We start from the raw sequence: 20,000 nt of genomic DNA, 5'->3' as shown, positions 1-20,000 counted from the left end.
TGTATGCGTGTGTGTAAATATGTATGTATGTATGTTTGTATGCGCTTGTTTGTGTATGTATGTGCACTGTATGTGTGTGTATGTGAAGTATGAATGTTTGTATGCATAAATGATTTTAAGTTTGTTTCTATTTATGTATGTGTGTGTGTGTGTGTGTGTGGAGAAGATGTGATAGAGAGAGAGAGAGAGAGAGAGAGAGAGAGAGAGAGAGAAAGAGAGAGAGAAAGAGATCATCATCATCACCAACTTCGTTTTGTAACTCTTTGATGATCTTGACCTTCTTAGCCAGGCACCTCTTCAGCATGGCCACCTCGCTTAAGTAGTCGGACCTCCATTCCTCTGCCATCTTGTTCATCACGTAGAGAATGCTCTAGAACGATTGTTGATGATGACGATGATTGTTGATGATGATGATGATTGTTATCATCATCACAGCCATCGTCATCATCAACAACAATGTGATGATGATGACAAAACAACAACCGCATCAACAATAATAATAAATTCACCTCAGTTCTTTTGCCTGCTCTTAGCCTGGCAAAACTTTTAACATCACTGCCAACACTATTGAGTTTGACGTCATCATCGTCATCACAATCATCACCACCATCATCATCATCATTATTATGATCATAATCATCATCGTCGTCGATGTTGGCATCATTATCATCATCATCAACAGCATCGTCGTCGTCGTCGTTGTAGTAGATGAAGTCGCTTGATTTGTTTTTGCTGCTGGTGTCTCGTTTGGATTTCTGAGAATCTGTTGTTGTTGTTGTTGTTGGTTAAACATATCAATCAACCAACCACCCAACAAATCAACCAACCAATCAACCAACCAACCAGCCAACAAATCAACCAACCAATCAACCAACCAATCAACCAACCAGCCAACCAATCGATCATGCAAAGATCGATTTAAGTTAAGACTAAGACTGAATGAAATCGAATTCCATCATTCATTCACTCAATTAATTGCTCATTCATTCCTTCATTCATTCATTCATTCATTCATTCACTCAATTATTCATTAAGACTAACTTTTAACAATTGAATTCAGGAAGACTTTCTTCTCGCTGCCGTTCAACTCGTCTACCGTATAATAGAGACTATCATCATTACCACCACCAACAGCATCATCATCATCATCATCATCACCACAGTTTTTATTATTATTCTTATTATTTTTCATCATTTTCACGCTCCTCCTGGTCATAATTTTGGTTGGTGCAGTCGAAATTTTACCAGGTTTTAGGATCTCTGGTTGAGTTTTTAGGCCTATGATGGATTGAAAGAGTTTAGCGGAAATCATTCATTCACTCAATTAATTGCTCATTCACTCCTTCATTCATTCATTCATTCACTCAATTATTCATTCAATCAATTAACCATTTGCTCAATCAATCACTGATTTATTAATACATACATGGCAGCGATTGAACTAAACATTCATATATTCATTCATTTCTCTAATAATTCATTCATGAATTCACTCATTTATTCAATCACTCATTCATTCATTTCTCCAATCATTCATTCATTCATACATTCACTTAATCACTCATCCATTTATTCATTCAATTGTTCATTTACATTCTTCTGTCGAAGTTATCAACCTAGAAACTGAACATTCATTCGTTCGCCTATTCATTTGCTCCTTCATTCATTCAATCATTCACTCATTCATTCAGTCAATCCTTCATTCATTTACTCATTCACTCACTCAATCAACCCACCATTAGCAGCAGTGGGTATTAGATTCTTCAGGTACTGATTAAAATCACCAACGTCATCATCATCATCACCATCGCCGCCATTTTGAGTGACGTCATCATCATCATCGTTATTATTATTATTATTATTATTATTATTATTATTATTGTCCATCATCATCATCATGTCGATCATTTCATCATCATTCTTTTCACTATTATTAATAACATCATAATTTTCGTCATCGTCGTCGTCATCAAAATTTTGGCGGGAAAACGTTTGCGGTTTTGGCGCCATTTTATTCATTCTTTTATTTCTATTCATTTTTTCCGTCTTTCTATCGACTTCAATCGGATGGAAGCGTTGCAGGTGTTTTATCAGGCTGGTCGTACTGCACTTTGACTGCTTGAACATTCGGTCTGTTTGATTGAATGTGATTGGTTGGTTGGTCAACTGAGTAAGAATTTGATTGGTTGGTTGATCAACTTAGTAAGAATTTGATTAGTTGGTTGATTAGCTGAGTGAGAGTTTGATTGGGTAGTTGATTAATTGAGTAAGAATTTGATTGGTTGGTTGATTGATTGCTTGAGGGTATAATTGGTTGTGTGATTAGTTGAGTGAAGTAACGAAAAACGAACAAATGAATGAAGAACAAATGAACGAAAGAATGAACAAACGAATAAAAAAAACCCAGACAAACCGCAGTGAGTGCATTGGGCCCAGTCTAGACTTATTTTCCTGAAATGGCCCCAGACGTACGACGTCCTAGGCCTCGTCTGGTAACTTGATTTCGTGGAGTCTAGTCGTCATAATGACGATGACGATAAAAATAGAATAATAATAATAATAATAGAATAATAATAATAATAATAATAATCCTTTTATTTTCTAACTCCAAATAACAAATATTAATAATGAAATAATTATAAAATCCTATTTAATCTAAATAAAAATAAAAAAATTATAATAATAATAATAATAAAATAATAATAATAACAACAAAAACTAACATTTAACATCATTATCATAATCACCGTAGATACCATAGCCATCAGTACAATTTGTTACAATGAAACTACCGCCAAAATAATCATTATCATCATTTTTGCTTCTATTGTTGTTGTTGTTGTTGTTGTTGTTGTTTTTCAGGCATTCATTGAGCTTTTTGAAATCATCCTTAACGTCGATGATGTGTGCAGTCATCAGGTGTTTGATCAGTTTATTATTGTTGTTGTTGTTGATGTTGTTGTTGCTGCTGTTGTTGTTGCTGTTGTTGTTGCTGTTGTTGTTCTTGTTGATGTTGTGAATGACGTAATCACATAAACGACAAGTGGCAGAGTCGGTGGATTCGTCGTAGGTGAAATAATTCCAAGTGAAAGTTCTTTGGATGGTTGTTTTGTTGTTGTTAGATGATGATGATAATGACGTTTTGTTGTTGTTGTTTGTGAATTCGCGAGTTTTTATCGTTGCTGATGTAGTTGCGTTGTTGTTGTGTTTGTTTAAGATGGAAGTCAGGTGCTCTTTGTTGTCTTCCAGAGAAAGATCTACAGAGAAATGTTAATATATAGAAAAACCATTATATAGCCATACACACACGTACACGCACACATACATTCACTCACACACGCACTCACACACACACACACACACACACACACACAGAAAACGAATTTTTAACTAGTAACAAAAGCTCAACCAAAAACAAATAGCACAGGTCTGACCATTTGAAAAAGTTATCTAGTCCAAACACCACGCACACACGCACGCACATACCATTTAGTATACTTTTTTCTTTCAAAATCTCTCGATAGCTATGCTGATGCTTCGATCTTAGGTGTGCCAATAAGTTGGATGTGTTCCCTTTCGGTCTTGTAAATATACCGTTGCAAATCTTGCATCTGTGTGTGTGTATGTGTGTGTATGTGTATATGTATGTGTGTGTGTATTCAAGTTTCCATGTATCATCATCAACAACAACGTCATCAAACTCATGGTCTAAAATTTAAGCGATTTAAAAAGTGGCAATTTTAAATAAGTGCTACATAAATGTCCCATTTTACTAGTACATACAATAATAACAATAACAACAACAACAATAATAATAATATAAATAACAATAATAATTATAAACGTAGCTAACTTCACATAAAGTTTGTCCAGTCCAACAAAGAACTTCCAAACCAGAGATGTTTTTCGGGATGGGGTGAAATTAGGAACAGCGGTGATCACTAAATATTAGGAAAATAATAAAAATAATTATAGTAATTATAATTATTATTAGTAGTAATAGTATTATAATCCCTACCCCCGGTTTTAGGGTTAAGCGAAATGTTGACATCTTCCTCTTCATAATTTGTCTGTGACCTCTTTCCTTCGATTCCGTGCTTCTCCTTCAGGTGATGGGCCAAATTTTTTAGGGATGTGCTCGTCACCTTTGTGGGTGGTGAATTAGATTGAGAATTAAGTATGGTTAAGTAAGAAGTTAAAGATTTAATTATATTTTTTAGTACTGTTAATCGATGATAACTGTTTTAGCACTAAGGATGTTCAATTAGAATTAGACATACATGCATAAATACATACATACTAACATTCATATTCACATACATACACATATGCACACATATGCACAAATACATACACATATATATATATATATATATATATACATACATGCATGCATATGTACATACAATACAAATAGATGCTTGTATTTTATTTATACTATACAGTTTTATACTACACACATATACGCATAAGTGATACACACACACACACACACACACACACACACACACACACACACACACACACACACACACACACACATACACACATATACATACATAAGAGATACACACACACACACACACACACACAAGCCAAAACTAATATTCCGTTTGGTCTCGTAAATAAAAAACTCAGATTAATTTTTAAATAAGTTATTTGAATGCAAAATTGAAATTAAAAAAAAATATCCGGATTTATCCGATAATGATACCCACATCAATGGGAAAACAGCAGTACTTGCAAGTATATCGGATAACTTCACCGTCGATCGTCGTCTTACGGTAATAGGAAGTCAATTTCGCCTTATCGAAGCCCCCAAGCAAAGTGCTATCCCAGTTGTTAGGGTCCGTAGAATTAGGATTAATATTAGGCAAAATTTGTATCTGATCGGCCGCCATATTATCCTCAGATGACATTTTATTTTGATAATATTTTTTAATATTTTTTGTTTTAATTTAACCAAATAGCGGTACTATTCGACAATTTTACCGTCGAATATTTGATATTTGATGGAACTTTTTATCGAGTAACCTTTGAAAAAGTGACAACTCGATACTTCCGAGTCTGAAGATCGAGGTTGAACTAAAAACCGTATTGATCCGAATAATATGTCGGTATTTTTTATTTATATTAAAGTCGAATTATTAAGTTCACCAAAAGATTTTAACCCTTATTCATAATTTTCCATGTAGGTAGACATATTAGGAACTGGAAACATTATACCCAAATCACACGTTTTATAAAGTCATTTATTCAAATCACATTTTGTGAACTTGTCTGAGGCAAGACTAGAAGACGGCGGGAAGCACTTACCCTCGGTTGTTCCGTTACAAGGGTTGTTGGTTTCACAGTCGTATATATATATATATATATATATATATTTATTTATTTTTTTTTCAAAACTGTTTAAATTTTGAAGTTTGACTGAGGGTTAAGAAATTAACCAAATTTGTACAATTAGATCCGCCACTGGAAGAATCTAGTAAAATCTTGCTTAATTCGCTAAATCGGCGTTGTATTCCAAAAAATTTCAGATACAGTCTGTGTGATACATAACGATAACTATTCGTTCAATTCTAGATACTATATATCAAAAGCGTCGGGATATTTATTGCCAAATTATACATTTGCATGCTCAGAGGATTGAGTACTACATGAATTTAGTATAAATTTTATTTATTTATTAATTTAGTTTATTAATTAATTTGTTAATAACCCTACCCCTGACAAATAACCAACTTAATTCAAAATATCAACGCTATAATCTAAAACGTCGAGATTTTGATACCAAATCATACTTTTTCATGTTCAGGAGATTTATTACTACATGGATCTAGTAAAAAAAACTACTAACTTAATTTACTAAGTCAGTCCCACATTCTAAAAATATCATTTTATAGTGATAGCATTATAAATTATAATAGTCTATAAAATAAAATATGTGTAATTGTAAAACAAAATAGTTCTATTCAATGAGTATAGGGATATTGTCAATAATTAAAAAAAAAATTCAAATTGATTTCATTGTGATATCGATAATGATTTTTGTAACCTGACTGATTAAAAAGCATCAAAGAAAGTTAAAATAGGATGGAGAATTTGTTATATTGGGATATTCGTTTAAAAAGCGAGCAAAATATTACCATAAAAGCGCTTATAAATCTATGCATATTGGCTCAGCTTGGCTTGGCTCGGCTTGAAATCGGATGTTAAGCAAGGTGTGGTCTCAAACTATTTTGAATTCTCCCCGAAAAATTTGAACTGCGTGCGTACATATATAGTAATGGCTACTGTTGTTTTTTATAATGAATTTATAAAATATATAAATATAGCGAGCAAAATATTAACATAAAAGCGCTTTTAAATCTATGCATATTGGCTCAGCTTGGCTTGGCTTGGAATCGGATGTTAAGCAAGGTGTGGTCTCAAACTATTTTGAATTCTCCCCGAAAAATTTGAACTGCGTGCGTACATATATAGTAATGGTTACTGTTGTTTTTTATAATGAATTTATAAAATATATAAATATAGCGAGCAAAATATTAACATAAAAGCGCTTTTAAATCTATGCATATTGGCTCAGCTTGGCTTGGCTCGGCTTGGAATCGGATGTTAAGCAAGGTGTGGTCTTAAACAATTTTTAATTCTCCCAGAAAAATTTGAACTGCGTGCGTACATATAAAGTAATGGCTACTGTTGTTTTTTATAATGAATTTATGCATATTGGCTCAGCTTGGCTTGGCTCGGCTTGGAATTGGATGTTAAGCAAGGTGTGGTCTCAAACAATTTTGAATTCTCCCCGAAAAATTTGAGCTGCGTACTTACATATATAGCACTGATTACTGTTGCTTTTATAATGAATTTTTATTATATATATATATATAAAGTGACTGAAGTCAAGTATACAAATGAATAAATTATATTATATTAGATTATGTTTATATGAAGAGTAATATAGCAGATTCAACCAGCCAACCAGAAAGTTTCGAAGGCGTTCGTTCGATGACTTCAATTTAGTACGGTTAGCATTTTTGTTAAGACTGTATAATAGTGTAGTACATACATTAAATAAGTTTTTTTATTGATGTGAATGATTGAAATGATGAAAATGTATGGTTGAAACGAGTATAAATAGGAGCTGAGAAAACGTTGAAATCAGATCAGGCATTTCTGCCTCGCTCGAGTCGGAGTGCCTGATCTCATTTTTTTTATATTTATATTTTTTTAATTTATTTATTTTTATTTAATTTTATTTTATATAGAGTTATATAGAGTTATATAGCGTTATATAGAGTTATGTAGAGTTTGCATGTCTGTGGTTTGTGTGTTTGTGTGTTGTATTTTTTTTATATTTTAGGTGGGTTCTTTAGTGGTTGCTCATACATACATACATACATCATGTTTGTTTGTGTGGTAGTATTTTATGTTCTGTTTTACTCCTTTTTCTCTTCCTTCATGAGTCTTGAGTTAAGTTAATGAAGCATAGGTAGGTGAGGTAAAAATTAATTTATTATATAGGTAGGCTAGGGCATAAGGTAATTTAGTTACATAGGTAGGTTAGGGACTCCTATTCTTTTACTCTACTTGGTGGTGTAATTTTTGTTTTGTGTTTTTTTTTTGTTTTGTTTCACATCATACAAATAACAGGTACGCGGTGGTTCCTGGTTTTAGTGGGATTTTTATTGATTGAATGTGGTAGTATTCATGGTTATATAGAGTTATATAGAGTTATATAGAGTTATATAGAGTTATATAGAGTTATATAGAGTTATATAGAGTTATATAGAGTTATATAGAGTTATATAGAGTTATATAGAGTTATATAGAGTTATATAGAGTTATATAGAGTTATATAGAGTTATATAGAGTTATATAGAGTTATATAGAGTTATATAGAGTTATATAGAGTTATATAGAGTTATATAGAGTTATATAGAGTTATATAGAGTTATATAGAGTTATATAGAGTTATATAGAGTTATATAGAGTTATATAGAGTTATATAGAGTTATATAGAGTTATATAGAGTTATATAGAGTTATATAGAGTTATATAGAGTTATATAGAGTTATATAGAGTTATATAGAGTTATATAGAGTTATATAGAGTTATATAGAGTTATATAGAGTTATATAGAGTTATATAGAGTTATATAGAGTTATATAGAGTTATATAGAGTTATATAGAGCATAAATCCTATATAGATACCTTTCTTTGAGGTTCTTTTCTTTGCCGACCGGTCGGCTTCTTTGCATTTCTCTATTTTCATTTAAATTGATTAAATAAATAAGATTTTTCCATTCAGGTTCATTTAGGTTCATTCAGGTTCATTCATTCAGGTTGAAGCTTCCAAAGGAGTTCATCGTGGACGATCAGAATGGTTGTAATGTCACGCTACGTTCGTTCATTCATTGGCAAAGAATGCACGCCTGACAGGGGTACGTTTTACGGTTTCTTTGCGGTTCCTTTCTTTGCCAGTTGGCTGGCTTTTTTTGCTGGCGGGTTTCACCGCGGCTCGTTTTTCAATTTTCATTTATATTAATTTAAATAAAAAAGTTTTGTTCATTTTATTCATTTCATTCAGGTTGAAGCTTCCAGAGGAGCTCATCATGGAAGATGTCAGGCTACGTTCGTTCATTCAGTGGCAAAGAATACACGCCTGGCTGGGCTACGTTTTATTCTTTTTTTTCTGTAATTTAACATTAAGTAGGAATGCATACACGCACACACATACACACACAATTACATTAAGTAGCTATATAGGTAGGTTAGATAGGCATAATTTTATTTGTAGGTAGGATAGATAGGAAGCATCCAACACTAATGTAGTTGAATAGGTAGGCGCGTAAGTTTATCGCTTCTATTTTTTCTTGCACCCACATTGCACGCATCAGCGTATTACACACAAACACACACAAACACACAACTGCATACATAAACACATATGTTAGTATTTGAGCGTAATTTTGTTTTCATTACACATTCTAATTTATTATTACTAAGGTTGAGAGTAATTTAATTTCATAGGTAGTTAAGGGCAATAATGTAATTCTAGGAACAATCTTGTAATGTAAATTAAAACGCTGTAAGTGTATTGATAGGTAGGTTAATTATAAGTTTTACATTATTATTATTACTAAGTTGGAGCCCAAGGCATTACGTAGGTGGTGGGGTGGGTGCCGAAAGGCCAATGAATTGGGCTCTTGAGTTTTGTAATTTTAGGTAAGCTATGGCCGTAATGTAATGAATAGGTAAGTTAAGGCTACGTTGTAACACATATTCATTAATAGATTTAGGGTTTAAGTTTTATATTATTATTACTAAGTTGGAGCCCAAGGCATTACGTAGGTGGTGGGGTGGGTGCCGAAAGGCCAATGAATTGGGCTCTTGAGTTTTGTAATTTTAGGTAAGCTAGGGCTTAATTGTAATGAATAGGTAAGTTGAGGGTACGATAGCCGATAGACTCTGAATTTCAAAGTCTCTTGTCAGAGGTAAGCCTTGGTGGCCAGTGGTGAACCGGCAATGGTTTATTATCCGGACGGCAATGGTTTACTATCTGTACGGTAATGATTTACTATGCGGCATGGCCATAGTCTACTACCCGCACGGCTTCCGGACGGCAAATGGTTTACTATCCGCACGGCAATAGTCTACTAACCGCACGGCAATGGTTTTCTATCCGGTGCCCTGGCTGTCGGTGAACCTCTGTGCAAGGAGGGAGAATGAAGGGGGACTTTCGACTATCGTACCATTAACAATTTAATATAGATTAGTTAAGGTAATTGAATAGGTAGATAGGATTATTTTTATTAAGCAATTTGAGATGCAGGCACCGCTAAGCTTTCTGATGAGAATCTACTCTTTCTCTGTCTCTATCACGGGCTGTGTTTCAACAACAATCTCGAGGAGGACTGGCACCAGTTTTGGAGGACAACGTAGGAACCGGACCGCATTCAACATTCTGCCTGTGTCGAATGGACGACGGTAAGTTTTTTTTACATTTTACTTAATTTATTATTTTAAAATTTTATTTATTTGACATTATTTTCATTTTATAATTTAATTTTTTTTGCTTCTAAGATTCTAACATTCATTTACTACTAAGCAAATAAAAAAATTTTGTTTACAGAATGATGAGAGGTGGGCAGTGGTGGGAGTCAGCACGTTTTAGATGGTGGTCTCATGATAATTTACATATGATGATGGTGGTGTAGGAAGAATCAGCTCGTTGGCTGTTCGACTGACACTCTGAAGTTCGGATGGTATTTTGTGTGCCGATCTGAATGTGGTAGTCGGTGCAATCGAAAGTACAGTAACGACGATTTTTGAAGTAAGGTTTAGTTTCGTTTTTTATTTTTTTCATTCGTTCATTTTATCACTCAACCTTTTAAATTATTCTTCTATTAATTGATTCGTTAATTCATTCTATTCATTTATTGAATCATCGATTTATTAATTCATTCATTCACTCATTCATTCAACCAATTATTCAATCATTCAATTAATCATTTATTCGATCGTTCCTTTGTTCCTTGATTTACTAATACGCTATTAAAAAAATGTCTACAGAATGATGAGAGCTTGGCTGTGGTGGGCATCAGCACGTTTCAGATGGAGGTCTCATGATGATCGTTCCGATGACAATTCGAAGATAACGACGGTTTTTGAAGTATGATTTAGTTTTTTTTTTATTTTTCTCATTCATTCATTCATTTTATCACTATTTTTCAGATTATTCCTCAGTTAATTTATTCATTGATTCATTCTATTCATTCATTAAATCATTGGTTGATTAATTAGTTAATTTATTCATTCAACCAATCGTTCAATCATTCAGTTAATCATTTATTCGTTCGTTCCTTTGTTTCTTGATTTACTACTTCGCTAATTAATAAAAACTTGTCTACAGAATGATGAGAGGTGGGCTGTGGTGGGCGTCAGCACGTTTCAGATGGTGGTCTCATGATGATCGTTCCGATGACAAATCGAAGATAATGTTAAAGGTAAATTTGTTTTTGTCTCATTGTACCTTTGAAAGTACTCGAATTTGAACAAAGATTGAGTGTTATCTCAAAGATAAGTTGCCTATTTTTTCCAATTGCTTGTTTTTTATTTTAGTGAATTAATTTTTTTTTCAATTTATTTTTCAGTATCCGGTCGAATTCATCCCATCGATGCGTGTCAGATGATGGTCGGTGCAATGGCGGTTCGTCGGTAGTGAGTGAAGTTTCTGGAGAGTGCGCGCCCGCACATTTACATACACACACATCAATACAACACATACTTACACAACATCCATTCATTCGGTGTCGTTGTTATGTTTCTCTTCAACTTTCTATTTTCTTTACCGTGAACCGGACTTTAATTTAATTCATAGGTAAGTTAGGGACTGAGATGAGTTAAACAATTGTAGGTAGGCTAGGCCTTAACATTAGTTAAAAAGCTTCAAGTAAAATAAAAACACTAAAATATGTTAAATAAAATACTTGAAACATCTAAAACGAGAAATACAAATTTGTAAGTAAGTGAGTTGAGTTAATGTTTATAAGTAAGCTAGGGCCCTGAGAGTAATTTTATTATAGGTAGGTGACTGACTATTATTCTTGCGACTTCTTACTAGTTTTGTGTGATGTGTTTGTTTTCGCTTCACAACACCACACCAACAAAACAAACTACATTTCATTCTCGTCGTCGCCTTAAATTGTACCTTTTTGAACAATCTTTTTAATAATGTCCATTTATTTATTCATTAAATGTTGACTGGTTTCTAGTTTTTTTTAAATTGGTTATATAATTTTTGAATATTTCTTGATTTACTTTGTATATATGCATGTATAAATTATTTCTGTTTAGTATGTTGATTTAGTCATTATGATATGTTGTGAACTGTTCTTACTAGATGTTCATGTTACGTGGTTTATTATCCTTCGAGAACTTCTAAGGAGTGTGTATGATAATAATAATAATGGATAATTATTTTTATCGGTCGATATTTTGTTATATTTGTTTATTTAAAATACGAATTTGAAAAAAAAATTGACATTTTAAAATTTTAACGGTCACTTTTCATTTTTGAATGAATTAAAATAAATCAACTACTGTGTTTTTCTTTCTTTACTAAAATCTCGAAATTGTTTGTAGATCTGTACGGTTAACTGTTTGTTCGAGTTTGAACAGGCCTTGTAAATTTTTTTTATAATTTTGTTTTTTTTTTTTGTTTATTTGGTTCATTCAATTTAGTTGATTGATTGATCGGTTGATTGATCGGTTGGTTGATTGATTGACTGACAGACTGGCTGGCTGGCTGGCTGGCTGACTGACCGACCGACCGACTGACTGATTGTTTGATTGATTTATCTCATAGTATTGTATGCATGAGAAAAAATCCGATTAAGCCAACCTACGGCTTGTCGGATTGAAAAATCCTAGCGATTAAAAAGACTAATTAATAAAACACCACGAAATAAGGAGTTGATTTGTGCGGGCTTTATAAGAAACTGCGATAACTATTTTGATGGGTATTCGGGCTGCTGATGAGTACCCGGTAGGGACGAAACACGTGTCCAGCCTATCCAAACGAATAATATTCTTTCCTCCCGCTCACCGCTCTTCTGGTTCGGTGTTCTCAACATCAAAACGCAACCGCAACAGGCTTCAGTAATCCACTTTTTTCACCTGACAAAAGCAATTTCTATATTTATACTGACAAAAATAATTGTGATATGAATATATTGATTTACTTAAAGCATTATATGTACAAAAAAGTGCTATCGTAAGAGTTCTATGAAACCCTGTAAGCCAACGTATGATTTCAGCAGCCAGTTTCTTATGAGCACCAGCAGAATGTAAAATATTCATTGAATATAATGAGGATAGTTGTTCAAATAACAATTTTGATTTATTTAGGCCGTTTATTTCATAAGCAAACCAATTTTTAACATGATCGAATAGTGTAAAAAAAAGGGTGACTATAGTTCAATCCTACTAAGCCAACTTTCGGCTTCAGTAAGCCACCGGATTTCACCGGACCAAAAGCAATTTTTATATTCAAATTAACAAATATAATTTAATAATACATAATTCTATTAATAATTATTAAAATTAAATAAAATTACTACAATGTTTTAAGCATATTAAATCAAGTAAATATTTCATTTAGCTTGCTCGTTAAAATCCATGCAATCCAAGCACGACAAATAGCCCGACCGATAGATCGAATTGATCGATTAGTCCTATTATTCTAGTTATGTGGTTTGGAGCAAGGGGAGACATTATTGAAAATAATTAAAAGTTGAAAAAATAGAGGTTCTTTGCATATCCCTGCTTCAACCCATAAGAAGGTGTTGTATGCTGGTAAATAGGCCTCCCCTTGGTGTTTATTAATACATAAATATCTATGTTATTAAAGTTTGTGGTAACTTGCCATAGCTTTCCATGATCTTCTATTAGCGTCCATTACGACATTAGGCTAATTTCTTCGCCAACTTCACAGTTTTTATGCGACTTTTTGGCAAACGTCGCCATTATGTTCGATTTTACGGATTTAATCGCCATGAAAGTCAACGAGCTAAAAAACGAACTTTTAAAGTTAGGCTTAGACACGAAAGGGAATAAAATTCAGCTGGTTCAGAGGTTAGCGGATTTTCTGACCATTGGGGGAGAAGATGGCTGTCCAGAGCATGGTGGAACAACCGGTGGTCTCCTAACTAATATTGATAGCAATGGCATTCAGCCTTTGCCAATTTTAGGTGAGTTGTTTTTGTAATTATTTTCTTCATTTGGTGATCTAGTTTTTTTTTGGCTAATTTATGTAGAATATTTTGTACTTTCACTTTCTGAAATATAAACGAAATATTTCATGAATGTTTTTGGCTGTTGCATTTAATGTGTAATCTGTAATGTAATGGTAATGTCGAAATGTAATTTAAATTTTATCTGTAATTCTCTGTAATCAAAATTTGATTATCAAATGATGTATTCCTGACAATGAAACTATTTCTTATTAAATTAAAATTGAATTTTTCAGTTTTTTTGTTCTAATTTGAAAAAAATAATCAAGAATTTGATTGATTTGATAGTTTCATTTCAATTGTTATATATATATGATAATATGTTTGTGTTGTTCATGTGTTTTATAAGTAAGTCAATTAAATTTTAGTTACATTTCATTATTTCATGCTGATCTTGATTGATTTTAAAATAAATAAATAAACTTCGAATATATATTGAAAATTAAATTGAAAACCTCTATAATACGCATCCTATTTTCAAATTAAACATTATATAATGAGTAAGATAAAACAGTAAAAATTTGTAGTTTAGTGAAATATTAATAGTTGGATTTTAAATATATTAATATAGTTAATAATTAGTTAAATTTAGTTATATATTTAATTAAGTATCAAACATTGAAACAAATTTTGTTTTCAACTTGCTAAAACTTAGCCAAACCAAATCCTAATTACTAATTGTTATCAGTAACCTAGTTTTTTTAAGATAAGTAAAATTGCTTTTTTTTAAATGTTTAAAAAGTAGCAAAGTTAGACGTACGTTTTTTTTTTTGAAAAATATATAAAAATAATTTTTAATAAATAATTTAAAAAAATATTACCTTAAGCTATTTTCCTAATTTTTGGCATCTAGTAAAAGAAAAACCATTGAAAAAGTCCAGAAAATCCTACCCAAGTCTGAACAATTCAAATATAAATGACAGCCTGGATGACTCGATTGACTTTAACAGAAAAGTGAAAAAGTTAGAAAATGATGCATTCACAAACGAATTAAAAGTCGTACTGGTTGATATCGGCTTTCTTCTTAAAGGTTTGCTTATTATTAAGAATTGAGTGATTGGGGACAATGGTTTTTAATTATGTTTTTTTTATATTTTTTGTTGTCTTTTGATTAGTAGGTCGCACAATGTTAAAAATTGAAAACTCGTTATTTTTGTTTATTTTTTGATTCTATATAATTTTTTGGTTGTTATGAGTGATAAAAGAAGTGTGTATTATTATAAAAATATTTTTTCTTTGCTGTTGTGGGTCATACTATTTGGTACAAGGTTGGTGTATTTTAAATTGTTTTAAAAACTTTTAAATACACGAGCAATAAGGACAATTTTGAAGGAATGTGATAATTAACCATTTATTAACATTCTATATAAATATTTTTGAAATTGGAGTATAAGAAAATTTTTTTTTTGATTTTTTTCTGTCACGAAAATGCATCGTATTTTTATCAGAATGGTCATAACCATTAAGTTTCATGCTTGATAGTAATTTTTTTTAAGAAATGTGATGGATAATCATTTATTAACATTTTGTAAATTTTTTTTGAAATTTGAGCACAAGTGAATATTTTTCTATCATGCCACAATTCATCGCTAGCGAGCATTTTTAAATAGCAGGTCGTATGCTTTAGACCACAAGTTACCAGTAGAAAGTCTCATTACAGACCTGGTCAATGGAGACCTGGAATTCTTTACCTGATAAAGGCACATGATAAAAATTTTACTGTTATAATTGTGTGTTTGTTTGTGCGTGCGCGCGTGTAATATAATTATAATTGTTGCATTTTATATACTACATATATGATTATTTCATTATTATAGATAAAATTTATTATAGATATAAATTATTCATAATTATTATTTTCTTAATTTGCAGCTGTTATAAAAACAAGAAGAAAAAATTGTGTTGTGTTCAATTATTCAATCATTTTTTTTCTAATTTTGGGCGAGAATATAACGCTCCATGCTCACTCAACATTGAGCGCCACTCCTAACATGGCGCAAGTTGAATGTATAAATAATTCATTCAAAATTCGTTTTCTCTGTAACTATAAATGATACAATAATAAATTTGGTATTATTTTAATCAGAAAATATTGCTTTATAAGAAAAAAATATAGTTTAGATACAAAAAAATTTTAAAAAGCGTGCGACCTACTACTTTAGATCAAACAGCGTGTTTTATTTAAACAGTTTTCAGTCATATTTTTGCTGGGATTTTGTTAAATGTAACCTTTACCTGAAATTTTATTTTTGATTGGGTATGGTTTCAGCCCCAAAGCTTTCCTTTGGCTGCACCTCTGCCTATTATTTTATAAATAATATAGTGATGATTAAAGTTATAATATTTAAAAAAAATCTAAAAACAATATTGATAATTTTCATTGTTTCAAAGATGAGAACGAATTGAAATCAAAGTACGGCCTAATGTTCAACTCGCCATTCAAAGCCACCCAGACTGCCAGCTACAAAAAAAGGCAGAGAGCAATCAAAAAACCAAAACGTTATTCACTTCCACCTCAAATCGACTATCACCATCCCCACAGCGTCAACAACAAAATCGACAACAGCAGCTTCTACAGCTGCTGCAACAACTACAACATTCAGAACAATGTAGACTACTTCCCGACATATCTTTCAATGGCTGATCCAATCCTCGATGGATCTTCTTTCATTGTGAAGGATGACTTCGCGAATAAATTTAAAAGACGCAGGGTGAAGAACAGGCATAATACAGAAATCATAAACACATCCATTACTCCTACTTTCACTACCGATATTGGTGACATCACTTCAGCTACTTCATCTACCACTGCCACAACTTCTACTAATGTGGTTACTAGCAGCAGAAGTAAAGCTAGATGTAACGTTCAAATTGATCTTCGTAGCGACGGCTTCAACAGTAATGTCACTGACGAAATTGACTTGAGTAATAATGATAGCGTTGTTGCTGGTGCTCCTATCGAGCCGACAAAAATCACTCATGGCAATAAAAAACGTAAGGACATCAACAATAACATCAAAGCTGATGACAGTAGCAATGATGAGGACTGTTTGAATGACATTGTTAATGACAAAAATAGAAAAAATATTAAGCTAAGTGGTAAAAAACTGAAGAAAACTTGCCGAGTTATATCCAATTATGATGATGTTAGCAATGACGTCATTCATAATAACAACAACGATAACATTAAAAGCGCTGATGGTGACATCAATGCCAATGGTGGTAGAATATCGTTCATCAACATCATTGAGAACGTGGATAGGCTTTTAAATAATGTTGAGACCCTTCAGATCGCTGACGACAAGAGAGATAACAGCAGTGACGTCATCAGCAGCAACGATGATGATGACGTCATCAACGGTAACAACGACGATGATGACGTCAACAACAGTAACAACGATGATAAAGATTCTGGTGATCCAAATGCCAACCTTGATCCCAGTACTAAGGGTAGTAATGTTTCTGTCACTACTGCTGCTGCTACTACATCTGTTGCTGTTGTTAATACAGCTGCTACTACTACTTATACTACTACTACAATTACTACAGATAGTAATTGTATTACGGAAACTAAAAGATCTTCTAACAAAAGTAGCAACAACAACAACAAAGTTAGCACAAACGACATCAACAACAAAATTTGCAGCAGATCAAATTTCACTAGTGAATGTCTGAATGATTTTGTAGAGAATTTTTCCCATATCAATTTTGTTGATGACGACGACGACGTACATCAGGAAGGTGATAACAATGATAGCACTGAAACTAATGATAATAATGATACTAATAAAAGTAGTAATGATGGTCTGAAAGCTAGTATTACTACTACTGCTACTACTACTACAAGTTGTACTGTTAGTAATGATACTTGCAACAGCAGCTTCAATAATGACAAAGAAGTTGAAGCTGATGACGACAAAAGCCATGATGATGATAATGATGGTGGTTATGTATTTTTCAGGAAAGATAACTATAATGATGACGACGACGGCGATGATGATGATGATGTTGTCGTTCCGTTGACAGATCTTGACGACGATGATGATGAGGATGATGAAGGGGATGGTGAGAATAATGAGGATAATGGTCATGTATTTATCATCAATCAAGATGATGGTGATGATGGTAATAATGATGACGATGGCAGTGATAACCATTACGACATTGCAGACAAACTTAGCGTCATCTCTTCAATGAGTAGACTGTTATCAGGTGACGATGCAGATGGTGATGATAATGATGGGACAAACAATAATAATAATAATAATAACGATAATAATGATAATAATAATAATAACGCTGGCTATGATGACGATTTGATTGAGAAGCTAAATCCTTTGATTGGGAAAGAAATCACCCTGCTTGATCTGATTAAGATGAATCGAGATAACAGTGGTAGTAGCAATAACGACAATGCTAATGATGCTAATAAGGTGAGGATTGATGGCAGTGATGACATCAACATCTGCAAGAATGACAACAATGACATTAGTAGTGATGACAGCTTGAAAGATCTTGAAAGTTACAATCAGCAGGACATCTTAAACAGCCAGCCAATCACAGCTCTGCAGGGTAGCAACATTTTACAACATCAACAACAACAACAGCATCAAAGCATACATATCAACTTGCAAAGTAGTGTTGATATGTATGTGGAGCAGCAGTCTGCAACGTTCCAACAAATGTTGTCAACAATTCCATCCCTGTCGACACCTTCTGCAACATTTTTTTCTACATCCCCGATCGTCGCCATGCCTGCAAACGCTACTGCGGCTTCTTCGGCTACTGCAACGGCCACTACACTTCTTCCATCTATAATGGCGTTTGTGGATAACGGCGTCTACTACAACGAAGCAGCCCACTCTGACTTGTGTAGTATCAATACTGCTACTAATACTACATGTTGTGGTAGCTGTGGCTGTAGTAATTGCAGCTGTTGCTTCAGTAGCAACGTTGTTGTCGTCGACGCTGCTGATGTAGTTTGTGGTAATGCTAACATCGGTTTGGGTTTGATGAACAGCAGCAACAAAAACAGCAGCTACAGTGCGTCAAGAACCTCTGCAATTATTCCATCAAAAAGATTTCTAGCTAGGCAGACTTATGACAATGATATGGTTTTATATAATAATAATAATAATAATAATAATAATTATAGTGATAATTATGTTAGTAGTAATAATAATAATGATGATGAGGACGACGATGTGAATAATGATGACGACGAAAATGAGTGTGTGGTAGCAGTTGGTGATGATGGGGTCTGTGGGGATTATGACTTTGCTAATAATGCTAGCATTAACGTTAATAATAATAATAATAATCTAAATGACGTCATCAATAACAGTAATAATAATAATAATATAAGATCCCACAGGCCGTCCTTTGTTGACGATGTCTTAGACAGCATTGAAAAGTACAAGAGCATCAAGAGCGGCAACAATAATAATGATAACAACAACAACAACAGTAATAATAACAATGATAATGATAGTAACATCCTCAACAATAGCACTGACTCGTTGGTTCTTGACTACGACAACACCATGGCCACATACAGTAACGATGACGTCGACTTCAACTCATTAATTGAGGATGTCGCCGATACGGTAGATGTTGATGTTTTCCAGCATAGCTTCTGGGATGATGTGAGTGACGACGACGACAACAACAACAACAACAATGTTAACAACAACAATGCTAACAATAACAACAATGCTAACAACAACAACAATGCTAACAACAGCAACAACAACAATTCTAACAATGATACTAAAGATGCAGATCGTAATAACGGCACTAGTAAGAGTAACAACAATAACGATGATGATAAGATTGTTAGTGATAATAATGATGATAGCATTAATGATAACCGCGATAGGGAGACATTGAATTCCATGATTGAAGATGTATTCTCCCCTGCTACTGCCAACTTTCTGCTGGGTTTTCCTACAGCTTTACCCATAACTTCATCACCATCATCATCAGTAGTAGTAGTACAATCATCATCATCATCATTGCCACAGTTATCGCAATCATCATCACAACCCATTTCAACATCAACACAACCCTCACCATCGCAACCCTCACCATCACAAACACCACTGCCATCATCATCTTCGTCATCACACACATCATCATCGTCGTTATCATTTTCACACGCACCGTCCTCATCGTCGTCGTCGTCATCATCATCATCGAGTTGTGGAA

General features: G+C 33.1%; 2 protein-coding genes across 2 annotated transcripts in view; one reads left to right on the top strand and one right to left on the bottom strand.

The window, feature by feature from the left end:
- Nucleotides 1-5,027, bottom strand: part of HELRODRAFT_194521 (hypothetical protein) — a gene marked incomplete at its 3' end in the record, with an annotated part of 5,907 nt that extends 880 nt beyond the window's left edge. Inside the window, exons 1-8 of the mRNA XM_009032465.1 lie at nt 4,719-5,027; nt 4,019-4,145; nt 3,854-3,941; nt 2,724-3,094; nt 2,414-2,512; nt 1,042-1,278; nt 510-763; nt 248-370 (exon numbers count right to left, since the gene is read on the bottom strand). Of these exons, the coding sequence (XP_009030713.1) occupies nt 248-370; nt 510-763; nt 1,042-1,278; nt 2,414-2,512; nt 2,724-3,094; nt 3,854-3,941; nt 4,019-4,145; nt 4,719-4,919 (1,500 nt within the window). The remainder of the gene's footprint in view (nt 1-247; nt 371-509; nt 764-1,041; nt 1,279-2,413; nt 2,513-2,723; nt 3,095-3,853; nt 3,942-4,018; nt 4,146-4,718) is intronic.
- An 8,501-nt stretch (nt 5,028-13,528) lies between these two features.
- HELRODRAFT_182163 (hypothetical protein) overlaps nt 13,529-20,000 on the top strand; it is a gene marked incomplete at both ends in the record, with an annotated part of 44,848 nt that continues 38,376 nt past the window's right edge. The window contains 3 exons of the mRNA XM_009032464.1: nt 13,529-13,751; nt 14,647-14,823; nt 16,185-19,815. Of these exons, the coding sequence (XP_009030712.1) occupies nt 13,529-13,751; nt 14,647-14,823; nt 16,185-19,815 (4,031 nt within the window). The remainder of the gene's footprint in view (nt 13,752-14,646; nt 14,824-16,184; nt 19,816-20,000) is intronic.

Source organism: Helobdella robusta (assembly GCF_000326865.2).
Source record: "Helobdella robusta unplaced genomic scaffold HELROscaffold_81, whole genome shotgun sequence".
Classification (NCBI taxonomy): Eukaryota; Metazoa; Annelida; class Clitellata; order Rhynchobdellida; family Glossiphoniidae; genus Helobdella; species Helobdella robusta.
The sequence above is the reverse complement of the archived record's forward strand: the minus strand, read 5'-3'. Positions and strand labels throughout refer to the sequence as shown.